This window comes from Truncatella angustata (assembly GCF_020726525.1).
Source record: "Truncatella angustata strain MPI-SDFR-AT-0073 chromosome Unknown BKA67scaffold_11, whole genome shotgun sequence".
NCBI classification, from domain to species: Eukaryota; Fungi; Ascomycota; class Sordariomycetes; order Amphisphaeriales; family Sporocadaceae; genus Truncatella; species Truncatella angustata.
In genome coordinates, this window is record NW_025763391.1 from 839,518 (window position 1) to 864,018 (window position 24,501).

General features: G+C 49.0%; 8 protein-coding genes across 8 annotated transcripts; 2 read left to right on the forward strand and 6 right to left on the reverse strand.

Annotated features, from left to right (window-relative positions):
• Positions 1–2,565: 2,565 nt before the first annotated feature.
• On the reverse strand, positions 2,566–3,887 carry BKA67DRAFT_541717 (uncharacterized protein; the record flags this gene model as incomplete). The annotated part of the gene is made up of 5 exons (XM_046100980.1): positions 2,566–2,927; positions 2,979–3,281; positions 3,332–3,391; positions 3,451–3,511; positions 3,609–3,887. The coding sequence occupies 5 exons, from the start codon at positions 3,885–3,887 to the stop codon at positions 2,566–2,568; spliced, it is 1,065 nt and encodes a 354-aa protein (XP_045952014.1).
• Positions 3,888–4,804: 917 nt separating this feature from the next.
• On the forward strand, positions 4,805–6,254 carry BKA67DRAFT_669672 (uncharacterized protein; the record flags this gene model as incomplete). Its single annotated transcript, XM_046108662.1, has 2 exons — positions 4,805–5,186; positions 5,754–6,254. The coding sequence occupies 2 exons, from the start codon at positions 4,805–4,807 to the stop codon at positions 5,942–5,944; spliced, it is 573 nt and encodes a 190-aa protein (XP_045952015.1). The 3' UTR covers positions 5,945–6,254.
• Positions 6,255–7,017: 763 nt separating this feature from the next.
• BKA67DRAFT_113817 (general substrate transporter) lies at positions 7,018–9,052 on the reverse strand. The gene is made up of 3 exons (XM_046094915.1): positions 8,258–9,052; positions 7,638–8,207; positions 7,018–7,579 (listed from the first exon to the last, which is right to left on the reverse strand). The coding sequence occupies exons 1-3, from the start codon at positions 8,685–8,687 to the stop codon at positions 7,029–7,031; spliced, it is 1,551 nt and encodes a 516-aa protein (XP_045952016.1). The 5' UTR covers positions 8,688–9,052; the 3' UTR covers positions 7,018–7,028.
• Positions 9,053–10,685: 1,633 nt separating this feature from the next.
• BKA67DRAFT_113938 (uncharacterized protein) lies at positions 10,686–11,321 on the reverse strand. The gene is made up of 4 exons (XM_046094916.1): positions 11,265–11,321; positions 11,170–11,206; positions 11,021–11,116; positions 10,686–10,940 (listed from the first exon to the last, which is right to left on the reverse strand). Exons 1-4 carry the CDS (start codon positions 11,286–11,288, stop codon positions 10,867–10,869), a joined length of 231 nt encoding a protein of 76 aa, XP_045952017.1. The 5' UTR covers positions 11,289–11,321; the 3' UTR covers positions 10,686–10,866.
• Positions 11,322–12,111: 790 nt separating this feature from the next.
• Positions 12,112–14,616, reverse strand: BKA67DRAFT_631990 (major facilitator superfamily domain-containing protein). The gene is made up of 7 exons (XM_046105601.1): positions 14,475–14,616; positions 13,984–14,422; positions 13,800–13,907; positions 13,505–13,750; positions 13,038–13,437; positions 12,807–12,978; positions 12,112–12,749 (listed from the first exon to the last, which is right to left on the reverse strand). Exons 2-7 carry the CDS (start codon positions 14,218–14,220, stop codon positions 12,203–12,205), a joined length of 1,710 nt encoding a protein of 569 aa, XP_045952018.1. The 5' UTR covers positions 14,221–14,422; positions 14,475–14,616; the 3' UTR covers positions 12,112–12,202.
• Positions 14,617–15,386: 770 nt separating this feature from the next.
• Positions 15,387–17,416, reverse strand: BKA67DRAFT_595829 (permease family-domain-containing protein; the record flags this gene model as incomplete). Its single annotated transcript, XM_046105212.1, has 6 exons — positions 15,387–15,430; positions 15,485–15,787; positions 15,854–15,957; positions 16,006–16,744; positions 16,797–16,939; positions 17,004–17,416. 6 exons carry the CDS (start codon positions 17,414–17,416, stop codon positions 15,387–15,389), a joined length of 1,746 nt encoding a protein of 581 aa, XP_045952019.1.
• A 1,001-nt stretch (positions 17,417–18,417) lies between these two features.
• Positions 18,418–20,985, reverse strand: BKA67DRAFT_113957 (uncharacterized protein). The gene has a single exon (XM_046094917.1). It carries the CDS (start codon positions 20,841–20,843, stop codon positions 18,561–18,563), a length of 2,283 nt encoding a protein of 760 aa, XP_045952020.1. The 5' UTR covers positions 20,844–20,985; the 3' UTR covers positions 18,418–18,560.
• Positions 20,986–21,967: 982 nt separating this feature from the next.
• BKA67DRAFT_526730 (quinate repressor) lies at positions 21,968–24,454 on the forward strand (the record flags this gene model as incomplete). The annotated part of the gene is made up of 1 exon (XM_046098776.1): positions 21,968–24,454. One exon carries the CDS (start codon positions 21,968–21,970, stop codon positions 24,452–24,454), a length of 2,487 nt encoding a protein of 828 aa, XP_045952021.1.
• Positions 24,455–24,501: the final 47 nt, after the last annotated feature.

The window sequence follows — 24,501 nt, forward strand, 5'->3', positions numbered from 1 at the left end:
CCTTGTCTAATCAGTACGGCGCTGAGAAACTAGAATTCGACGTCGAGAATTTTTTGTGGAATTGAGAATTGAGTACGCCGATGGACTTGGATCGCTCAAAGTTTCGACGGCTCTTCGAGTTTAACAGGGCTCCGGGATAATGAGCGCACACTCAGATATTACGCAACAATCAAAGAAAGCGAATTAAAAGCGTCATGCCACGCCAAATGGTTTCGGGGGGGGGAATATTCATGGGACAGCACATGAACAGATAAAACAAGGCAGTCCAACCATGCAACTGAGACTGTCTTTGACGTAGCGACAGTCGTGATTTACCAGACTACGTGAGTGCTTCTCAAATACGTTGTAATCCGGTCCGGTAGTATTCATAATTGCTTCCAACGTAATCCGTGACAGATATTTCAGATAACACAGGTATCTCACGAATGCGATGCACACCATATTAAGCTAACTTTAGTAACTTTACTTAGTCTAAAGCTCAGTAACGCTCCAATATCAGGGCAAACACGCCATTCATTTCCTTACAGTAGGCATAAAATGCTGAGAAGTGTTCTTCTTTTAGTATTCAATACTTTACCCTAGTCCATTCTAACCCGCACTCAACGGAGAACTAAAACTTTCTTACGTATACCCAGCTCTCTGTTTCGCATTTTTCTTTTCTTTTTACATGAAAACATGACACAGCTTAATGTAGTGACGAGAAAGTGGTTGTTGACACTGCTCACGCCATGCCGTGGAAGCGATCTGCAGCATCGTCTGTAGCTTTGTCACCCCCCAAAAGATGAAGATCCATCCGGAGGGCGAGTATCAAGTCACTGTCCTTTCATGCGATGCCAAAATTACTGCCTATAACGGTACCAACGACTACCATCCTTGCTTGTTCTTGATGATTAAACCAACCCTTAAAAGCAAGGTACGTTCTAATACAGGAAGTTCTGGCTTGTTTGGGACATAATAGTACTAATCGATAAATAAGAGCATGAGGTAGGTCACTACAATTGCATTCCCGGATAGATTGAATGAGTTTATTGCATTACCGACGCGCTATGTTAGTAATCAAGCTCTCAGGGTCAAACAAACAACACGATAGCTCTATAAAAGTTGAGGATTCTCATTGTAATGCTTTCCAATATTACTTGACAGTGCAGGATGGATTTATGGACAAACTCATGTGAACTAAGGTGTAAACTGCTGTTATTAACTACCTAAAGCAACGACCATCAATCTGGGCATCTCTCAGTTATTACTACCCTCTCCAGAGTGTGTTCTTGCGCTTGGTAAGCTGTAGCGTCTTGGTAAAGAGGCCGGTCCTTTAACACGGATGACCCCCGGAGCTGGAGTGTTCCAATGTCTTGGTGCAGATCTGTTCAATCAATCGAAATTTCCTGCTCATGAGAGTCATACGCATTCCAGAGACTAATTGGAAAATGTACCCTCTACTTGTCTACCGGTCACCATATTTGCCCTTTTGGGACAACATATTGGTTGAAGTTGTTGTAGGTTAACAAACTTTCGTGTTTGTTGCTAAAATAGACATCGTGAATACGCTGGGGAGCTCCGTGGGTAACCCGTTTCTGATGAGACGTTACGGGAAACTGATGCAGTTGACCTTTTAAGCGCGCGTTGCTATAGACTACGTTCTGGAGCAATTTTTGACTCGCAGGAAAGTTGGAAATGGGGTGGCCCACCTCAGCGGAGAGCGAATTACTGAATACAGTCAAAACCCCCAAGGAGGAACTTGAACATGCAGCATCATACTTCAACATTCTGGACAAATATGCCAACCCGGATTAACCAGTGGCATGGGTTTCTTCTGTCATGTGGGTTCTAGTGTAAAGCATAAGCATCGTATAAACTCTGAGCCCGATGATACACACTAGGAGATGTATGAAATACCACTTATCAACTATGGTCTAGCAACAAAAATCGATACTAAGTACACAAGTCTGAAATCTTCGCATTTTTGAGACTTTTCTTTTTGGATGTATTAGCATGCTGAAGCGGTACAACTAGCGAGCTGTTAAACGTGACATCCAATTCTGATTTATAATCTAGTATTGAGGAAGCTTTAAACAGTCAGTGCAAGAAATGACGGAATCTTGTGTGCCTTTGATTACGTCTAACTTATATCAGAGGTTGAATCCTCGTTCGTTTTTACAGATAGCAATTTCAGCCTGTAACAACGACAACCAGTTGCACAAAGGGACAAAAGACGCCATTTAGAATAAAGCGGAGTTTCCTGTTTTGGTTCACATCAAATCCTGGCTCAAAACCGCAAATCAAGATTTGGGGTGAGCCAAGCTATGAATTTTAAAAAGTGATCAGATCGCATATTGTAATTTTGGGCCATGAAACAAACAGGCCAGATGACCGGATTGTTTCAACGCCGGGTTCATCATCTCCGAGTCTAGAATAGCGGAACTCTACGGACGATTGTTGACTTGCTGCAAGCTTCGGCATTGCCAAAGTGAACCGCTTTTGATCGTTGACTCTGTATGGCCATAGCAGCACACTCTTCAGGAAACAACATTTTATGAATGGAAGAACAAAGAGCGATCGACAGAGTCAAGGGCGTGAGTTCTTACTAGCACCAGTTGTCTTGGGGTAGAAGACCTTTGCCTCCATCCACTCTCCCATTTTCTCTTTGTACCCCAAGATCATAGGAGAGACAACAAGTTCGACGGTGCCATTCTTGGAACCATGAATATCTTCCATCATGGTCTTGTCGAAACCGAAACCATAGTAGTCACAGCGAATGCCCCACACATCAAGCTTGTGACCATAGTACTCTTTCCGGAGTGAGTCCTTGTCGTACTTCTCCAAGTCTTTCCGTTGTCCCTTGTCCATTTTTTCGTCCAGATCCCGGAAGTATTCCAAAGGAAAGTCTTTTGGGTGCACATGTTCCAGCTCAATGTGAGATGGCGCATCTACCAAAAGTTATTCTGTAGGCATGCAAAGCACAAAATAGTCCCGACTACAAACAAGTATGGAGGCAAGTTCCTCAGCGTTGCGTATGGTCAGATCAAAGCCTGCCTTCAGGTTGCTGATATTACTAATGCTGTTGGAGTGTTTGCCGAAGAATTCAAGGAACTCATTGAGTAAGTCGTCATGTAGAGCGGACGTCGATTCGGTCGCATCAAACAAAGCCTGAGAATAAGCATTTCTGAGAAGTTCACCGGTCATTGTGCGCCATACGTGGTACTCTTTCAAGCGGTATGCCGAATCGGTGGCAATATGTGGACCTGCGACCGTGGGGGTGGTCAGCGGAATGTCAAAACCAACTGCCACAACCAGCACTTAAGTTGAAGTCCCATATTATCATCGCACTTACAAATCAACCTAAGCCCATAAAATCGACTTGGACCTGATACATCACTTTCCCTAAAGTGTTCTGGAAAACGATGCATGGATGGCGCAAAATTCGGTCCATGAGCTTGTGCCAAATTGCACCTTTAATGAACAACGCTTTGTTTGTATGGCTCTTGAGGTACCCATTAAATTCAGGGTTTATCTTGCTAAAATATATATATAAATAAATAAATAAATAAAAACACATGATGATTCTTTGTTGTTGCGTAGTACAGTGCACTGTGCAATTTTGAATATACAATGTCGATCTGTTCATCTAGTGACTTGAACTGTTTGACGAACTCGTTGCGTAGAACTTGGGAATTAGCTCTGCGCTTGTAGCTTCTCAGCTTGTCAATCGCCGCTAGAGCTTCTTCTTGGTATTTGGTACTTCTGCGATGTTCCTCAGCAAAAGCAGACTCGAGTTCGGCGTACCTTGCAGCTGGTCCCGTCTGAGTAGCTTGCTGTGCGCTTGTGGTTTCAAGCCCAGCGTTCCTTTGGCAACACGCAATGGCCTGGAAGTTTATTCGAAAATACATCTCCAAATGTTGGATCTGCGATGCCAAATTGCCGTATAATGTGTCTAAAGTAGATCTCAGCTCCTCAAAGCTGGGCTCAAGAGTATTGGTTGCGGCGCGCGTGGTATCCAACCTCAGCAAGTCCCCCGCCAGGTAGATGCGCTTGAGCTGCAGACATATAGTCGCCAGTTATTTCGGTGTTTACGCTAATCTTTAGGAGCTTATCTTTATATTGTACTATTGGATTAGCGTCACAACTGTCGAAAATTCTCTTCAGGCCCTGAGAAGTCTGGTGTGTAACCAGAGATACCACAGTTGCCTGTAGTATCATCAATACTGGTAGAAGTCATTGTAGCTATATGGAATGATTGTCGAGAGAACTGAAATTGTGATTTCTGAACTGAATTGTGAGTAGGTATCACAGGTCGAAACGAAATTGTGATCTCGAAACAAAGCGTAGTGAAAACAAACACAAAATTTTATGCTAATTGATTCAGGAAAGCATTTATGGGTTACTTTCGAAAAAGCCCCCTTTCGAAAAAGCTCCCTTTCAAGGGTGACTTCCAATTTTGGCGGGCATTACCAAATACCCCTTGTAATTCTCAGCCCAAGAATTGGGCCAAAACAAGATGTCAACTCAGAAGCTCACAAAGTCCGCATGAATTAGGCATTGTATGGTATAAATGTATTTTCTACTTTATCCTAAACTAGGGTAAGAGTGCCCCATCAAAAATTAGTTGTAACATCCATACATGCTTGCGTAAACTACTGAAACAAGTGTCATAATGACCTTGTACACTTGCTAATTCCTCTATTTAATTAAACAGACTGGGCGGTTTATCCTACTTCCTGCCCATCAATTCCTACCTACCTCATAATCTTCATAAACTGCCACCTGACACTGCCACTGCTTGCGCCCAAATATTTACACGAGCAAAATGGCACATGATGGTGTGTCGCATAGAATATTGGTGGTCAGTATCGACATTGGAACCACTTCCACTGCTGCGTCCTACTGGATTGGCTTTGACTCTGGAAACTCAGAGGCAAGGGACATCCGAACCATAGACGACTGGCCAGCACTCAAATATAACGACCGAAACCAGATGAAAGTGCCGACACTCATCGACTATGGCTCTGAAAGCACGACATGGGGATACATGATACCAGAAGGCGCTACACGAGTACCTTTCATCAAGCTCCTCATGCTAGATAAGAACGACCTTCCACTGTGGTTGCAAGACAACGACTCGATAAATTCTGCAATAGTGCAGCTTATGCGACTAGGCAGAAGTCCAATGACCGTCATGGCCGATTTTCGTAAGTATTTATTAGGCAATCATACCCATTGGGTAGTCGCGACAGACAGCCTAACATGAGGGAGTGCGTTACTTTTTCTCATACGTGCTGGAAAAGATCGTTGAATGCGAGACAGAAGCTGCTGTTGATGACTGCTTCTTGCATGTAACCTTCACTGTACCTGCTATTTGGAACGACAGAGCCTGTGAGCGGTGGCGCTCCGCGGCAGCTCAAGCCGGTATTCTAAACAACCGTGTCTATGGCGCTGTTACTTCCTCAATAATGACCGAACCGCATGCTGCAATCATTAAAATAAATCCAAGCCCATTGATTTCAACACCTACACGTCAAGAAGGGCGAATTAATCATCCTCTATGATGGTGGTGGTGGTACATTAGTAATTCTCATTGCAGCGTCAGATTTTACACTCTCACTAACCTATTTTCGTGCCTCAGGACTTGATAACATATCTTGTCAAGGAATGTAGTGGACCGAAAGGGCGGGCAGTCGCGAAATTGGAGGAATGTGTTCAAGGAGATGGTTGGTATTCTGCTGGAAGGTAGTAAAACAGTGTACTAATACTCGTAGGGGCTGTTATTGGTGGCGTCCCGGCCGATGAAGCATTTCGAAACCTGGTGAAGGGTCAGGTTGGTGCTCGAGTCTGGGAGAATATTGACCCACGCGACAGAGAGAGCAACTTTCACACCGGTTGGGACCATAACTTGAAGCGCAACTTTGATGGGACCCAAGAGCGATACGATTACTGCATCGGCGACTAAAGCATCTCCCTCAGCAGATGACAGATCGAAAAGTGCATCGATGTCGTAATTTTCGGCACTTTTAAGCTCGTGACGAAGCAGCTTCGGGCCATTCAACAGGAGACCGGAAGATCTGCAACCTATATCTTTCTCGTGAGTGGTCTCGGATGCAGTGTATGGCTTCACAAGAAGGTTGTTGCCGCTTTCTCAGGAGTTACGGTCATCAAGGGACTTGGCAATGAGCCGTGAGTCACTCCGCAAATATCAACCAGTGCTTTGCCAGTACTGACAGAGAACAGAAGAAAGGCAGTTGGCGAGGGTGGCGCGCTAAATACTGTCATGAAAGCGTGCAAAGTCCAGGATGTGCTATCGCACCGTAAAACAAGAAGGGACCTAGCCTTGGCCAATTTGAGCTGCCTTCGACAGAACACACGGCAGAGGAAGTAGCGAGTGCAGAAATAAATGACGCATGGTACCAGAAAATGGTTCCTGACATGTTGGTTTGGATTTGCATCAGGGACCAAGTGATCAGCACCCAACCACAGAACCATACTTTCACGGTCCTTCCTCCTATGGACACCAAAGACGACTGGTTCTGCGAGTATCCTGTCCATGATTACATTGGGGATCTAGTCAAGCGTCTTAGGCAGTACCGTGCAGATAAGCCAGGCATTCGTCAACTTGGATGTATCACTATCAAGCTTCCAATTCCGGTTAAGAAACTGCCCATCCGAAAGATGAATGGCCGCCAGAAAACGTCTCGAGTTGGACTATGAGTGGACGTTCAATTTCGATGGCATGTATATGACTGGAACTGCAGTCTCACACGGCATTGTGATTGGTCAATATCAACCTACAGGCGTTTAAGATGTCTTTAACATGGCGGAGGATAGGATCGGGATCGAAATATTGGCCCGACCAAATTAGTTGTTTAGATATAGGCCTTTGAAGTTGAACGTCTGCGATAGAATTAAGCCTGATCAAGATGGCGAATATTGTCCCACTGGATTCCCCTATCTACGTAACAGAACTAAGCTCGAACTTGAACAGTGCTTAACGACGAAGGCTGGTATCGCCGGATGACGGCAAGTATAATGCCAAGCTACTAGTTGGTCTCCTTCTTCTCAATATTCTCAGCGACCGGCTCATGCTTCTGATCATCTGCGATCGAAATCACATCCACAGCCTTCTCCAGATCTTTCCCGTGGCCGACATTCGCACCCGCAGGCCCAGCGTGCTCAAAGTGTCTGCCCTTCTTCTCCGGACCGAAAGAGACGGTGACCACGATGCCCAGAGCGATGATGACGGTGGCGATACCCATGGTTGGGCCGTAGGCTTCAGCAAGCTTGCCGGATCTACTTCTGACAAAATGCGACTCGGAAATGGCATTGACGATCTGGGCGGACGGACTCGAGATCATGTTGCCGAGTTGGTACGTGATACCGGGGAAACTGGATCGGTAGGCGGGAGGCGAGAGCTCGTTGAGATGGATGGGAATGACACCCCATGCACCTTGGACGAAGAACTGCATGAAGAAGCCGGAGGCGGAGAGGGATTGCTCGCCTTCGGGGAGGATCCAAGCGGGAATGAGGAGGCAACTCATGAGTGCAGCGCCGACGATGGCGCGACGACGGCCGACGAATTGGGAGAAGTACCCTGTGAATTAGGAGTTAGCAGAGAGAAATACAAGAGTTCAACGAGTGTGGGATCTCACCAATTATGGTACCGCCAACGCAAGCGCCGACTTTCATCCAGATACTGGCACGACTAGCTGCGGCATTATTCAGTTCCTTCTGCTCAATCATGAAAGTGGTGTAGCTGTCCTGGCTGGTGTGCGAGTAAAAGTTGAACCAGGTCATGAGGATGATGCAGTAGATACACATGCGCCATTCATTCGCAAGCATAGACTGTGTCTCTTTCCAGAAGTCGGAAGCAGTGATGTGGTGTCCGGCCTTCTTGGATTCGATGAACTGCTTGGATTCGGGGAAGAGGCATCTGGCGAAACCAGCAGCGATGGAAAGACCTGCAGCGATCCAGAACACAGTCTTCCAGCTTTCGGTCGCACCACCGACACCGAGATTGGCACAGGCCGCGAGGACGTAGCCGAGAGAATAACCTTGCTGCATGATACCGCTCATCAAGCCTCGGGCTTCGAGAGCGCAGTTCTCAAGGGCCATGGCGACTGCGTTGCCGTATACACCACCCATGAAGAGGCCAAAAAGGGATCGAACAGCAAGGAACTGCTCAAATGTGGCGCTGTAGATCGTGGCGATCTGTAGCAATCCTGAAGCTGCGTCAGTACGGTATCTCTCATTATTATCTATGTCTCCTTACCCAAAATGATCATGTTGCCAACCATTGGCCATTTTCTACCAAAGCGGTCCCCCAGAAGACCAAAAATGGCCGCGCCGACAGACCGGAGAAGCAGTGTCAGGGTGATGGCGGTACTAATCTCTGTTTTCGATCGGCTATAGTAGGACGCCAGCTTGGTTTGTTGGATGGAAAGGGCATGGAAGTCAAAGGCATCAGCTGTCCAAGCAAAGAGGCCAACAAGGAAGTATAACCAGTCCTTTGCGCTCAGCAGCCTGAACAACGAGATTGGGTTCCTCAAAGGAGGCGGTGCTTGCCATTCTGTATGAGTCTCGCCGAGGTCATTGGTGACAACGACCCTCTGCTTCCATTTGAACAAATCACTCCAGGCTTGTTTCGCTGTCGCGCGAGTGCCCTTCGCAAGAGGGTCCGCTGGCTCATTCTGGGTAGCCATGACTGAAGAAGATCCCGACGCTGACGACTTTCAGTTTCGGTAGTGATGGCGAAGATGGCGAAGGCTGTGAGTGTGTCTCATGCATGGCACGAAGAAAGTCGTGCGGCTGAACCTCCCTTCTTATACTCGGTGCTGACCGCCCTTGCAGAGAACGGCTTATAGTTCGAGTTCCCCCGTCTGGAGGTCGGGTGTGCCGTCGAAGCTGACCGTTTTCTGAAAAGCGATCTCCAACGTCTCCCCCGCAGACGCCTACCCCATACCCTAAGTTGGCGCGGGGAAGTTTGGCAAGTTTGGTTTATGGAGCTTGTATTGAAACGCTTCCCTAGTCGTGGTGTTTCTTGGCTGAGCTTGGCTCTCCAGTCACACAATACCAAGACACTTGGCAACTGGATCACTGCATGAAATAATCGGCTGATAGTCTCGCTTCTGAGTCCATGATTCGCAGAAGATGAAAAGTGAGAGGGCAGGCTGCTTCAAATATTAGACTCATGCTCACATGGCTTGCAGACGCCATCGGAACTACTTACCAGTGTACAAGCACATATACCTGGCTGAATATGCGTGCGACTTTGGGTTCACTGGGATATGAGGCTGCACTAAACTCCTCAGCGAGCCGACGCTGAGCCATCCCGCCGTACCTCATTTTCATGATGCTCGAACATGTCGGCGCATCAGAAAAGTCGATGAGGGAAGCGTTTTGTCTCAAAGACAGACTGCCGAAAGTCCTCGTCGGATGCTCTCCGCTTTCGTCGTTTGTCCCCGTCCTACTTGCCAGGGTGAGAATTGCTCATGACTGATGCCGTGGATGGTGGCGCGCATAAGCACCATTAGCTATGTACGCCAGAAAACTTAGTGAGCTTGGCGACCGAATCCTTTGAAGGGCCGTTGCTTGTTGGAGCTTGTTTGCTGTCTTGGAAAGCCACTCCCGCCTCGGCAGGACGCTTCGATTCATCGTTGAGCGCATGAGAACCTGAACGACCTGCGTAGCCCCAGGAGAGTATGGCTTCTATCCGCCAGCTGATGTTTTTTTAAAGCGCCAATACTGTAAAAGGATCGCCAAAGCTATTATTGTTGGCATCACCCCAGAGTCCAGGCTTTTGGGCTGGCTGTTTGTGGAGCACCACCCCACACCCGATGCATCCTTACGCGTAGTCCCCCACAGTCCTAACACATGTCGGCAGGCAGGTTGTGGAGAGCGTCTGCTCCGTGAATAGTCTAGTTTAAGTTGCTGTAGGTATCCTGTATTGTAGGTGCTTTGCCCTGTAGGAACAGAGCGGGCAATTTGACGCTGTCTAGGTAGTTACCACACAGTACACCCCCACTGGAAACTGGAAACTTGCCTGGTCCCCCTTGTACAGCCAACACTCTCACTTCTGGATATTGTTTTGTTCCATATGCAAATTCTATAATTGATATATCAGGGAACGATTTATGCTCTACACGAGATTACAATCACAATAGAAACTAGACTAGTCTAAAGCAAAGTTGTGGTTCAGACATCAGTAATTTGGTGTGTTGGTGAAGTGCGAGTGAACCAACCTTAGGCAAATCCCGGGTTATTATTGTTTTCTACAAAGTCAAAATCCACATTCGCCAAGAAAAGCAAGAAACTCGGCCAACCCGGCACTCGTCAACACAGCAGAACCAACACAATTAAAGCCAATACCGTCCAGTTCAGTGCTACATTCGGTTACCGTGCATGTAGGTGTCTTGAATATCCAAATAACCCTGGCCAGTCCAATTAAAGGGGTTTCCGACGTCTCATACCTGGGGCGTTTTCAGCCCACCAACCTCCTTGCTATCCAAGTAGCTCACTAGGTACAGATATTGTCACGCCATCAACCTTTATGTTCTATTCCAAATTGAAAACACGGCATGGCTCTCCCCGCTCGTTGGTTTCGACCTCCATCTCTTCTATCCGTAGGGGTTCCTTAACAATTATAGTCTTGCTAGTCTCCTTGATGTCAGGGCCAGTTCCTACCAATCCCCCAACCTGACAAGGAAATGAACTAGTCACGCGGCCGAGCTAAGACTAGAGTGAGGATGTATGATTTACATGCCTTTGGCGGGCTGCTTATTTTCTGCTTGTCAGCGTGAACATGGTTTAGATGAGAACTCAACCCCTGACAACAGCCCTAAAAAACAGCGCTTTGATCGGTTTCTGGTTGAGATTGATGGTTTATAAAGGCGTCCTTGATGTCGGCAGCTGACTGACCTCTCTCAATGAACCCTTCTCACGAGCTTCTTGAGATACTACTCGAAAGCCTTGTCAACAAATATGGCAACATAGAGTTTGCCGACCTAATATCAACGTGTATTTGGGTAGTACTAACAGGTGGAGGTTACTGTCGCCCTGGAAGAATTCCTTGAGCTATACCATGTTTGTTTAGCTATGCTCTCTAATGTATGTGTCGATAGTGGTCGAAATGCTGTTTCAAAGGTAATTAGTATTTCTTAAAGGGGTTCCTTCGAGTCTCCTTACTATCATAATGCCTTAATACCGTCAATATGTGCTCAATCTGATAGTAGTCAGCTGGCCTTTCCTTTGAGGTCAGCCACTAGTGCGATATCACGAACCTTAACGCCTTGGTTCTGGAACATCTTTGCGTGAAAGGGGGCAATGGTAACGGCCTCTGGCTCGGGTATTATGGAAAACGATTTCAGGCCACGAAAACCAGGGTCTAGGATACCTCCACGCTCGTAGCAATATTCACCTGCTTGCGAGCATAGTCTATTTTAATAGCGCGTAATTTAATGACTACAGGTAGTTGATAAGGTTCAATAAAATAACCCTTTTGTGCTCCTTGATTTTGTGTCGGTCTCACTTAGGTCCTGTGAGCTATGCTCGAATATCAGAGAAGCTAGAATCTAGCATGAACGTATAATAATCGGCGATAGCATCGACGGTCTTTCCCCCCCTAAGCTTTTGCAGCTGTTGTCTGGTTTCTTGAGTCAAGGCGATTATTTATTCTATATGTGCGAGTGGAGGTCTTGTTCATCTAGCAGAAGCTGCTTGGGCCACCTAGTATCAAGTAACCCTAATGGAACCCTTCTTCTTCATCGTAGTAAATTTATCGGAACCGCCGGCTGTTCCATATCTAAAGAAAGAGCTGTTGGCCACTCCATCGTGGTACTAATGTTTCTCAAGTCCGGATTGGGATAACTTATCCAACATGCGATAGTCGAGAAAGTGGTACCGAAATCAATTGTAATCACCAGTTTTCGTGAGTGCACGTCTGCCGTCAATATTTTCAAGGATTTTTGACTAAATATATCGTTAACAATATTTATATCTGTTCTCGAGGGGAATTACAATGGACGTTTTGCCTGTGATATTTACCAACGAAATCATAATACTTTCTTTGCGTACACGTTCAAGGTTTTCTACCATTTTTTGCAGTGAATGAAGTGCAAACATGTGGTCTTTTCTTTTTCGAAAGCAAATTTATTACACCCGACCGTTGGAATGAAGTTACCAATTATGTAGGTAAGGCCTCACATTCAAAGATACTACTCTAATCATACTGACTAACTTCTTCTCCGGACCGATTATTCTCCCCACGCTGTTCGCCCAAGGTGTTCTGCACACCATCAACACTCGCCCTGCGCTTTTCTCTCGGCTGTGGTTCGTCTCCTATAGCCGTCGTATGAGAGGAGGACGACTCCGATGATACCCTGGTTGCGGAGTCTCGCGGGCTGCGACGCTGTTGCTCTTCATCATCATTGTTGTTGTCGTGTGAGTCCTGTGTCGGAGCAAACTTAGAGCGACGGCGGATCCCTGCACCATACTTGTAGAACGCGAAGGGAATGACGGCCAAGAGCGTAGCTACACCGCCAATAAGAGAGCCTCCTCCGCCGACGCCAAGAGCGTCGAACATGTAGCCCGTGAAAAGAGGCGCAGAAGCACCACAGGCAGAACGTGCCACGGTGTTCGCTGCGATTGCCGAGGCTGCATACATGAGGTAAGCGTCGACGAGATAGTTCAAGAAGCCAACGAATATGAGCATCAATGAAGTTGCCAGGAATACGCCAGCAATCGTTGGAACTATCCAGTGGATAGAGCTACGTAAAAAGTCAGTAGGTTTTGGTACGAGGCGCTTTACACATCTATCAACTTACTTGTACTCCGCGGTCCATGCGAACCAGAACATCGTAACCGCAAATCCCACACCGCCGATCATAGCAAGTGGCAAGCGGTCTTCTGGTGTGAGTTCTTGACCGTTCTGAAGCTTCTTTGCCTTGTGTTTTGAGTCCATCACGACAATTGCCGCTCCGATAACCGCTCCGATGACTGCAACAAACCGGTTAGCACCTGTCAAACCGTGGAGACTGTTTAGCCATGTATCTCACCGGTGCCGATCAAGGGCAGCTCTCCAACTCCAGCATTCCATCCCCGTTTTTGCTGGAAAACAATGGGATATATCGAGAACAGCATGTATAAGAGTGTGTAGACGATTGACATGTATACGGCGATTAGGAATGAGATGGGATCAAACAGGATAATCCAAGGTCGAGTCAATGCTATCTTGTACAAGGATGCAAGCGAGCGGTCATTATCTTCGACGGGAGCTTTGATATTCTCATAACCGGGGATCTTGGACTTCCTGATGCGTTTGGCCCTTTGGACGAGGATCGCTGGTCCGAATGTTTCTGGGATGGTAAACATGATGATTGAAGTGCCGCCAGCCAGCCACAAAAGAACGTAGAAACTCCACCGCCAATTCTTGGTTAGTTCCAAGAAGCCCGCAACCTTGATAAACGTCAGTCAGCAGTTGGTTAGTAATGAGAAAAATGCTAAGGGCCGACGGTTTACTTACGACCGGGCCAAGAGCAGGTCCTACCCAGACCATCATCGAGAAAACGGCCATCGCATTTCCACGCTCAACAGGCCCCCAAAGATCGGCAAGAACACCTGGGGCATTGCTGAGAGGTGCACTGACAGCGGTGCCTGTCAGAAACCGACCAACAAGCAGGCTGCCGAAGTTCGGGGCGAAGGCGCATAGGAAATTGAAAGCGATATATACGAAAAACGTTATGTAAAAGATCCAACGTCGGCCAAAGAACTTATACGAGTCAACAACTTATCTACCATTATCAACGTTCTAGTCTTACCTCAGACAATGGAGCGAAGAATAATGGCCCGGCACAGTAGCCAAGCAGAAAGAGGGTGATTGTAAGTCCGGCGGCTTCTTCGGATATCCCGAACTCCTCCGCAATGCTCTGAAAAGCAAGCATTAATATCATGACCCTCGTCTGCCAGAGACCCTGGGCGGGTTGTGGCTGTGTCTGAACTCACGGGAAAGCATCCTGAAGGAGCTGACGATGCGAATGTCGCGTTCACGACCAACATCACAGAAGCAAACGTGACATACCATCTTCGAGCCGTAGACCAGTTGTGGGGATTCTCGATGTCATCGAGAGCGAAGTCAACATGTCCCTTTTCGTTCAAGTATGGTTTATCACTCTTCTCCAGATCGCGGGTGCGATATGGTTTGGCCGTTGGCCGAGAGAGAATCTGTGCGAGTCCCGGCATTGTCCACAAACTTCGTCCTGACTACTTGGGATCGTAACATATCAAAGGCGCCTTCAAGAGCCTTTTGTAACATAATAGCATCATCATATACTAGATCACGTAATACTGGGTCAGTCCGTGTGGGCGCGTCAGTGGGATCTCCTAGTCTAGGTCTGACTATTCGACGCTTCCATGACGTCAGCTCCCTTAATCCCGTTATATCCTGCATACGATCGTCAGAGTCAACTTCGGCGATGCGGATAGTACTGACGAACCCTACTGTATTCTATGCTCTTCTTGGTAAGGGTAGTAGAATTTAGGCCGGATAAGTTTCAGCCCAGTAATCGACGGGATAGTGTCATTCTATTAGTAATTCACTAAGTTGAAGTTTGAGCCATCTTCGCGACTCGTGCTTCGGCTTTAACGGATAAATAGATTATATGTCAGCATAGTTTCGTTCGCATTGCAGAATTGGCACATTCTATCCTACTCCAGCGTTGATTTGGATTCACTAGCATAATGATTAGGTCGCTTGATTGGGAAGTTTCCAACGAAACAATTTACTCAAGCAGACACGCCATGGCGTGGCACCAGGCAAGGCTTCTGATTAGTTCAATCTTGTCTACCCGATCTCATACAGCTACGGTTAGAGATATATCGGCAATGCGTTCCCAGATTCAAATTCATTGCGCTCTTCCATAGGCGATACAGTACAGATTTGCTCCAAATTGACCCAGGGAATATTGATTCTGCGTGTGATCGTCGTGAGCTGACCGGCAACACCTCCATGTAAAATCGAATGCGATCACGATCCGTTGACGTTAATGAAATCGAACCTGCCTGCATTTTAACCTAGCTTTTTTTTTTTTTTTGCATGTATTTGAATTCACATTTGATACGTTGACAGCCCAGCCGTGAGGAGCTCGATGGTAGAAGTGGTTTCACTATGAATATGTCATCCTGCTGTTCCGGCAATCACCGCAAGTAGTCTTGTGGCCAAAGTATCATGGACATGCTACGGCATCTCACGTTGAATCACAACAGGGCATAGTATGAATCATATTATAGGCTGTCAAATGCACTTTTCGGTATGGGCAATCATTCCTCTGCAAGACCCCAGCGGTGGCCCCAGAAAGGACAAGTCTTCGTATAACGCGTCCTAAATCACTTTCAGTGAAGTATGAACCTTACAACCGTTTCTCCTCATCATCAGTTCGCCGACTTGGCCCGACTGACGACTCATTATCTGCAGTAGCAGAGTGGCCGTATGGCTCCTCGGCCTTACCGGTGATTGTGGCTCTACCTGGTGCAACCGCCTCACTGACGTCTTCGATCTCTTCGGGGAGGGTGAGATTGAGAATCATGGTAACAATTGCTGTGACAGCAAAGCCAGTCTCCATGATCAAGACGATGGCATCCAAAAACCCCGTGAGGGCATGGTTGTCGCCGCTGTAGGTGAAGACGCTGGAGAAGTAATTCGAAACCAAAGTCGCGCCGTACCCAATTGCCAGGCCTGCTGTCAAAATAAAGCGGTTGCGGCGGTTAAAGGTGACACCCTTGGTGATGATGGCTATGCCCGAGACCGCAACTAGAAGACATGTATGTCAGCAAGAATGTAATGCCGGCAGCCGGAAATGCGGGGAGCAATTCTTACCTGAGGTGAAGAGGAATGTTGTCATTCCGCCCAGTACTGAGGATGGGATGGCGACTAAAGCAGCGGCGAATTTGGCAAATATACCCATGATAATCAAGAAGAAGCTATGTCACGGTTAGAAGAGTCGCCAAGGTCAAGGATAGCAGACTCACCAACAACAATACCCAGCCGTGCGGTTTGCACAACGTGTCAGGGCAATCACGCCGTTGTTCTGGGCGAACGTGGTCATAGGTGTCATAGTCATTAGAGCCGCGAGAACACCGTTCACACCATCCGCAAGCACTCCTCCCTGGATGCGCGACTCGTAGAGCTTTCCTTCAACCTCCAGACGCGAAACATCACATGTAGCAGTGATATCACCGATTGCCTCACAGGCGCAGATGAGATATACGACCAAGAGTGGCAAGACCAATGGCCCATATACCGTGAGCTTGAAGGTCTGCACCCAGATGAATGATCCCACAGGAGCGGAGTCGATACCACTACGGTCGAAATACCCGCAAGCGGCTGCGATGATACATCCAACCAGCAGACCAATGATAACGCTCGTAGACTTCATGATTGGCGCACCAAACCTCTCGCAAAGGATAATGGTCAAGAAGACTGAGAAGCCTAGTCCTAGGAACTCTGCTGAACCCCAAGGAAGCGCGTGTGGCGCATCGATGTTCGGACACAACGCGAAAAATGCCGTAGGCTCAGCAGCAGCGCAGCCTCCGCTGCCGCCGGCCCAGTTCTGGAACCCACTCTCGATTAAACTGATGCCAATGAGCATGACGGTGGGACCAGTGACGATAGGTGGCAGGAGTTTGAGCAGAATCCTTGGTGGAATGAACGCAAGCAACACTTCAAGAAGAGCACAGACAGCTGCTGTGCCCAACAGAGCACCGTAACCTGTACATGTTAGTGCATTTCACACCTTTGGGCTCTACGAACGCAGACTTACCTTCAGGGCAAGGCAGTTTTGTGCCATCTTCAGCCGTCGGACAGTATCCATTGGCATACATCTGGGCGAAAGCGCCCCCTGCGACTGGAATGATGGAAAAAGATATGCCAACTACAGAGATCAACCCAGTTCCAATATAATACCTATGCCAGCGTGTGTGAGCAACAAAAGGATTGAAGGGTGCAGATAAGCCACAGGTGTGCTTACGGAGTCTTGTAGATGTGGAACCTCGTGATCTGAATGAGGGAAAGTATCCCGGATACAATCAAGGCGGTTGACACAAGGTATTGCTGAGTAGCGGCGCTCAAATTGACACCAGCTGAGCCTGCGAGGATGATTGGTGGCGTGATAATACCAGCCAACATGGCCAGGGCGTGCTGAAATCCCAACAATAGTGCCAGGAATACGGGCATTCGGTCGTTAAGACCAAAGAACGGAGACGCATGGGGCGATTTCTTCATGAATGGTAGGTTTGGTGTGAAAAGGAATCCATAGTCGTAATGGCCCAAGAGACCTTCCCTGGTAAGAAATGCCCGCTTGATACTGACCAACGGAGACCTTAAAGCTCGTCGGCCGTGCTGCTCTGGCCCAATAACGGATGGACCTTGATCTTCGTCCATTTTGGCGGTCTTCCTGTTAATACAAGAATTGAGAGAGCTTTTGCGACCGTGAACGACGACGATGACGACGGCAACAATGATCGTGGTTGCGGCTGGCTTTATCTTATTAAAACAGCAGACGATCAGAAGTGACTATGCCGATTAGAGTTCGGGGCGGCTGGTTGATAGTCGCAGTGCGCTATAGGCCCCACAACGCTGTATTACTCGATTGAATGTCGTACTATCGCAACCGTCTCCATTATGATGATTCGCTGGGGTTATATAAAGAGCCGATTCCTGAGCGACGCTTGCAATGTCCAGCTCGCACCTGAAAATCTGTCTTATGGTGCAGAGCATGATGGCCGTAGATTCGAGACGGGGTCGCCCGGTACCGTCCAGACCGTCTGAGAGGACTGGCCGTAATTATTTGGGGTCGAAGCACTCAATTCCGGGGACAGCGCTGTCAAAAGGGTAGCTACCTTTTCCCAAAGAAATCGGCTGTACAGTAGTCGAGCAAATCCTCTCTTAAGAGGCGCTGATAAGAGCGTGGAAACGTCTCCGTGGGGGCACCCAAGACAGCGGATGGCCCACTAGGCCCGCTGTCGGTAAAGGATCCGGCTGGGGAATCAGAACGCCACTATCTATGAGCTCACGCGATTTGATCACTGCTCCATGCTTCCTTATCATTTCCGACATGGGGCAGTTGAGCGGGCGGGCAGGGCTGAAGCTGCCTCACATCTCACCGGACACAGCGAAAGGCGGCCACCACCTTCAACGAGGGGGTGCACCGGCCGATGCATATCGGCCAGTGCCGGCACGCTATTTCAGTCGAAATACCAGTATTGAGAAGCTTATTTGGTCTATAATTAACCTAACCTAGATGGTTTCGTAGTTTCTACTTAGACACAACGTTCTGCAGCAGCATCGCAGGACAGAATGACACAGGCATGGAAGTAGACATTTCTTTCTTCAACACATTCTGGTCATGCAATGGGAAATGTGTATGTTTTTGTCAACAATTATATTTGACACACGTCACCAGGAAAGGTGTTATTAACTTGAGTATGTGTCGAGGCCTGGCCATTTTGTAGACCACAATCCTGCAATCACTACATACCTGGTTTAATCAGCCGTTGAATCAATCGTTGAATCAATCACTGGCTCGTCAAGTTATGCTGGTGAAATCATGGGCCAAAAGCTCCGTCAGGTCACTACCTGGAGCAAAGCCCAGGTTTGCCATGAACTGAGGATCACCCATGTGATCAGCCCGGTCAAGAGATGCTATATCGTCAAGGATGGAGTCGTAATCAAATGTCGCACTGCTAAAGCTGGGTCTCCCATGAAGTGGAAAGTGCTGAGTAGACATGTCGGCAAGGTCGTACCGAGATGCGGCCGGGCCGTTCGCGGGTTGATCCATGAGGTTCACAGGCTGACGCGATCGCGAAGCCATGGGGAAGCTCATCATTGCCGACATCGAAGTATCGTGATAAATATCGCCACCAATCATGGTAGCTGCCTGTTCGGCCGGGGTATCTGCGTAATGGGAGGAAGGAGTGGGTAGTTGTTGTATCACAGCAGGCATAGAAGTAGCTGCTGAGTAAAGAACATTCGTCGAGTGCGGGTTAATGTACGATGTTGCACTATCTGGAGGTTTGTGTGCCACAGGTGATGTTGACTGAGAGTGACGAGGTCTCCATACAGAATCAATCGATGACTGTATCTGTTTCCATCTATCCCGTGTATCGCCTTTAAGGAGGTCGGGGCTGTATTGCCGCTTCAATACGTCCATGAAAAGAGAGAACAGTGGTGGAATTGCAGAGCCGAAACTGAGCATATGCTCTTCTAGGCACTGCAAAACTGTTGAAGGCAACGAATCACAATACACCTGGGTCTGACTTCCGCAACAGAGGAATATTAGACGAAGCAGATATATTGACGGAACGTGGTAAGGAGGCACGCCGCCATTCGTAACGTAGTTGACGAAAGATTGACGTGCAGGATTACCGCCGATAGCTTTCTGTACTTGGATCAAATAAGGCTCCCTTTGCTCAGCGTCGGCCTCGAATACCATCGCACAATGGACCCGGAGTATTCCAAAAAGAGCTGCAAAGGAGCTCATTGAATGTGCGGGGCTTCGAGATGACGAGCCCGATGGCCGCGCTGGTCCGAAGCCCTGGCAGGGAGACCATATATCCCATTCGTCTTGATCATCATCTCCGCAAGGAGCGATCGGACTGACATTACTTGCCCGTAGATGTGGTGGCTGGTTGATTTGTGTAGCAACCAGTGTGTCGAGGATGAAGCATGCCATATACGTGTGGTACGGCCGGCGGTTTCCATTCCTCACGGGTTGAGACTGTAGGTCTTGAGCAAGTGCTATACGAGTCGCCAATCCAGTGGATACCCAAGCCGCCGTATACTCTCTCCGTCCAATATCGACCAGAGCGAGGAGAAGCAATGCGTTGACATGCCGCGGTTCAACGGCAGCGCTCTCGCCTGGGATCAAACGCCTTGCAGCGTCATAGATATCTTCAGGCTGCATCTGTGCCTCTGACTCGTCATACATGGTGGGTGCTTGAGTGCCCTCGTCTTGGTATGCGGCGACAGCCAGTGCAGCCCACAGTTCAGCATGTGAACCTGACCGGGGAACGTTGGTGTCAGTCAAGTCCAGCCCTTCCCCAGGGTACGACCAACAAGCCTTATGAACCAGTCCCTTTTCTAGGATTGGGAACCAGCAGTGTGAATATGAAAAATAAATATCCAAGAGCCGCCAACAATTAGAAGGTAGCTTGACCAATTTTGAAGACGGCTCTAGCGCCAGCTCTGTGTGTTGCATGTCCGGCACAGCACCGGTCGCCGTTTCTGTCATGGGCGCAATCAGTGATGCCCGGTCATGAGCGGCCGACCCTTCTTCTTTCGGAGGCGGCTCAGCATCATCGAGACTACTGTCGGAGTCGTCGGCGGGGGAAGGCTTTTCTGCCTTGGAAGGCGCAGTATCGCCACCTGATAATACCCTGTCGATTTCCTGTTGTACAATGCTCTTCCTCCATCTTCGATGCAGGCGATTACCGGCAGCCGTGTCCTTGCCCAGAAGCAGCGCCCTTCCTTGGCCGCCTTCGTGTGTCAACAGACCATGGAGGGCTTCCTCTGAGCCGGGTATCTTGTCAAAAATCCAGCCCAGTGACAGCTCCAATGTTCGGATATAGCCAGTCTGTACTCCGCGCTTCTTCTTGGGCTCTTCCCAGGTACACTGCCTGTTCTGCGATGCGCATGGAAAACACAGAGGCTGTATTCCGTCACATTTTTCTCTTGCAGCGCGACATTGATCGCAGGCTCTGGACACTCTCTGTCGCTTGGGTGCGGGCGGGACCTGGGCTTCTGCCGGTACATCGTCTGCATGAGTCGGTTGTCGCTTCATCTTCTTCGTTGAAGCTGATCCCGTCGACATGGCAATGGAATGCCCCCGCAGTTGCGCATCCGGTGCTGCGTCTTCAAGGTAGCCCGATGACCCCCAGCGTAATCCAGCATGGCGGGTGTATGATCTGGCCCGAGCTGCGTCGCATGCAACGAGCGGTGATGGCCCTCTGGCGGTGGACTCAATTCGGTTCTTGGCACCTCCCAACGGGTTGTTCGAATAACACAAGACGAACACCAGACAACGATCTCTTGAGGGGAATTTCGTTACACTCCCACCAGCGCAGCATCCTCATCGGTCCTTCAATCCAACCTGTGAATGTCGTCGCTGAGTGGGGAAATCCTGGGGTACCGCGGGAGGGTTCATTGCAGGCGAGCGGCTAAGTATTCTTCCAGAGGATGTGTCGCTAACTAGGTTAACCAAGTAGATCCAAGTTCTAAGCGGGTGCAACTTGGCGTGTCTAGGGGCCCTCCCACCCTCCTGTAGCGCCTGACCCCGCTGGGCATTGAAGCTACTGCCGACCATCCCCCCCCCAGATCACCCGCTGCATGTAACCCATCTCTCGTTCGATAATCAGGCGGCTCGACTTTCATGTCGGACTATTTGGGGCTCCCGCACAGCTTGGTATATCCTGTCGTGTCTAACCATTTGGGTCTTTTGGATGTAGAATCCCATCTGACTGTTTTGTCCACCTTACACAACGTCGAGGACCGCAGGGCCCCGGGCAGAGTACGAATGTCAACTGTTGATTGCGCAGTCAACAATGTGACCGCAACCACGTGTTTTGGCCGCAAACTACATGCCGAACCCTCTTCTCTGTTGTTCGACCGTCTGCGAGAATGGCAACTCCAACTTTAGCAGGCGTGAAGCGACCATTCGCTGACATGGCTGCTGAGCATTCGAATTACAGCACCCCTCCGCCATGGGGGACTGGCGGCGTCGGCAAAAGTTATCCGTGGGGAAGGGATAGCAACGAAACACCGAAAAGACAGGCCCGCTCGCGGCTGCCCTCTGCAGAGCGAGCCTCAGATGTTGATTGTACGTTGTTGCCTGACCCTCGTCCTGTTTCCCCCACGGGTATGGTTTAACATTAATATCATGTCGCCGCAGTATACACGCCCGCTTCGAGATCCGCCAGCAACTCCCCTCGGACCAAGATGGCGAAACTACCGGTGCCAGCGCAGTTCGAATCGGACGCATCCATTGTTCTGGTCGGCATGCGTGGCTCCGGCAAGTCGACACTGGCCATCATTGCATCTACGGCCATGAAGAGGCGGATAGTGGACACGGAACAAGCCTTCCTCGATGCGACCGGCTTGTCCACTATAACGTTCAAGAAGACCCACGGCAATATGGAGTACAGGCGGCGGCAATACAATGTCTTGGAGGGAATTCTGAAACGGCATCAGAAAGACTGTATAATTGTGTCTTCGTGGATCGAGCGCTCAGCACAAAACTTGCTGGCAGAGTTTGCGGCTTCGCATCCGGTAGTCCATGTGGTTAGAGACGAGAAGGCCATCTCCCGTTACCTTGGTGTGACGGACGTGGAGAAGTTCAGCGAACTGCTGAACTTTCTGGCGAGCGCATTCCGCGTGTGCGGGAACTTCGAGTTCTTTAACGTGTCGGAGGGAACCTCCTCGCCAGACGACAAGACGGTGGCAGAATCCACAGCGCTGGATCATAATGGCGAGCAGAAGTCACCTGCGCCTTATCTGACGCTCAAGCGTGCCGAAAGGCACTTCTTGAGATTCATGGCACAGGTCATGCCGAAAGGAGCAATTCCATATATTGAATCTGCCTTTCCTCTGGCTTCCATACCGACGGAGAAGCGCCATTTTACATACGCCATGTCGGTACCGCTGTCGAAGCTGTTGGCGGGGAGTCTCAAGATCGAGGAACTGGAAACCGGGGCTGATGCAATCGAGATTGTTGTTGACGATGCTTTTACTCAGCCGGGTCCAAACCTTCACCTCGGCGCGGATCGGGCAAGCCAGATTAGCAGAGTTGTTGGCCATATCAGGAGGAACGTAGTGATACCTATCATTTACCACATTGTTTACCCATCCTCAGGTCCCCTGGATAATGCGCACAAGCTCCTGTATCTTGAGTATCTTCAACATGGCCTTAGGCTTGCGCCAGAATACATCGGACTGGACTTACGGCTGGAGGACGATCTGTTCTCTCAAATTGTTAAAGCCAAGAGGACGTCCAAGGTCATTGCCTCAGTCAATATGGCCGTGCCGAACCCACCGTCCTGGCGGGATCCGATATGGCTCTCCTTCTACCGCAAGGCCAGAGATCTTGGGTGCGACCTCGTGCGCATGCTACGGCCGGCTAACCAGATTGAGGACAATTTCGAGATTGAGTACCTGCGTCACGCCATCGAAGATCTCGGTGATCCAATATTGCCCTGTATCACTTTCAATACCGGGCCGAAGGGACGTCACTCGCAATGTTTCAACAAGATCTTGACCTCCGTGATTCCCGAATCACTTCTCAGTATGGCACATCCGGACCCTATGGTATCCCTATACGGGCCGCCCCCCATAACTGCAATGGAAGCCACAAAGGCGTTACATTCTTCTTTCATCATTGATGCAATGAAGATGTATGTAATTGGAGCAAACGTCGGGTACAGTATGTCGCCAGCCATGCACAATGTTGCGCTCAAAGCTTGCGGCATCCCGCATGTTTATCGGCCTTACTCGACGGATTCGCTTAGCAGCATCCGCGATCTAATTCACGATCCCTTGTTTGCCGGTACCTCGATTGGTCTTCCCTTCAAGGTGGAAGTCATTAGCCTTGCTCATACCCTCAGCAGCCATGCCAAGGCCATTGGTGCTGTCAACACACTAATCCCTGTTAGACACCTCAACGGGGACGGGACGATCCCGGAAAATGCTCTGTTCTTCAATTTCAGGAATCGAGCTGGCCCAGTACTTGCACTCTACGGTGAGAATACTGACTGGATTGGAATTCGAGCTTGCGTTCGAAGAGGACTGTCTCCTGCCAATGCTGTGCGACCTAATTCTAGTGGTTTGGTTGTTGGTGCAGGTGGAATGGCACGAGCTGCGGTCTATGCAATGTTGCAGCTGGGCGTGAAGAACATTGTCATCTTCAATCGTACGCCATCCAATGCCGACAAGCTTGTCGCCCACTTCACCAGACTATTAGATCGGCATGATCTGCCTCTGTTGAGTTCATCATCCGATACCGAAACAAGATTTCATGTGATTCGCTCATTGGAGGATTCCTGGCCTGACAATTTCCGTCTTCCTACTATGATCATCTCGTGCATACCAACGCATGAGATTGGAGATACACCCGCACCTAAGTTCACACTTCCACCAGCATGGATGGGAAGCCCCACAGGTGGAGTGGTGGTTGAGCTCGCGTACAGGTATCTCAACACTCCGCTTCTTGACCAAGTTCGCGCAGAAGCCCATCGTGGCTGGGTACCTATGGACGGTCTTGACCTGCTCCCCGAACAAGGATTCGCACAATTTGAGCTGTTTACTGGAAGGAGAGCGCCTCGGCGGCTGATGAGAGAAGAAGTGTTCAAATCATATCCACATGAACGGGGCGAGTCCGATCGGGCACAACTCCAGCCCCGTCTGGAAAATATTGTCGAGCAGGAGCCCTGAGGTTCGTCATGTTAGAGGATACCCAGTTGATAATTTTATATTTTATA

Coding starts and splice junctions, on each gene's coding strand:
- BKA67DRAFT_113817 (XM_046094915.1), bottom strand. CDS start 8,687: ATGGCTACCCAGAATGAGCCAGCGGACCCTCTTGCGAAGGGCACTCGC. Junction 8,208..8,257: donor TGGCAACATGATCATTTTGG/GTAAGGAGACAT, acceptor ACGCAGCTTCAG/GATTGCTACAGATCGCCACG. Junction 7,580..7,637: donor CGTTGGCGGTACCATAATTG/GTGAGATCCCAC, acceptor CCTAATTCACAG/GGTACTTCTCCCAATTCGTC.
- BKA67DRAFT_113938 (XM_046094916.1), bottom strand. CDS start 11,288: ATGTTCCAGAACCAAGGCGTTAAG. Junction 11,207..11,264: donor TCCAGAACCAAGGCGTTAAG/GTTCGTGATATC, acceptor GACTACTATCAG/ATTGAGCACATATTGACGGT. Junction 11,117..11,169: donor GGTATTAAGGCATTATGATA/GTAAGGAGACTC, acceptor CCTTTGAAACAG/CATTTCGACCACTATCGACA.
- BKA67DRAFT_631990 (XM_046105601.1), bottom strand. CDS start 14,220: ATGCCGGGACTCGCACAGATTCTCTCTCGGCCAACGGCCAAACCATAT. Junction 13,908..13,983: donor CTCCTTCAGGATGCTTTCCC/GTGAGTTCAGAC, acceptor CTTGCTTTTCAG/AGCATTGCGGAGGAGTTCGG. Junction 13,438..13,504: donor GACCTGCTCTTGGCCCGGTC/GTAAGTAAACCG, acceptor ACGTTTATCAAG/GTTGCGGGCTTCTTGGAACT.
- BKA67DRAFT_113957 (XM_046094917.1), bottom strand. CDS start 20,843: ATGTCGACGGGATCAGCTTCAACGAAGAAGATGAAGCGACAACCGACT.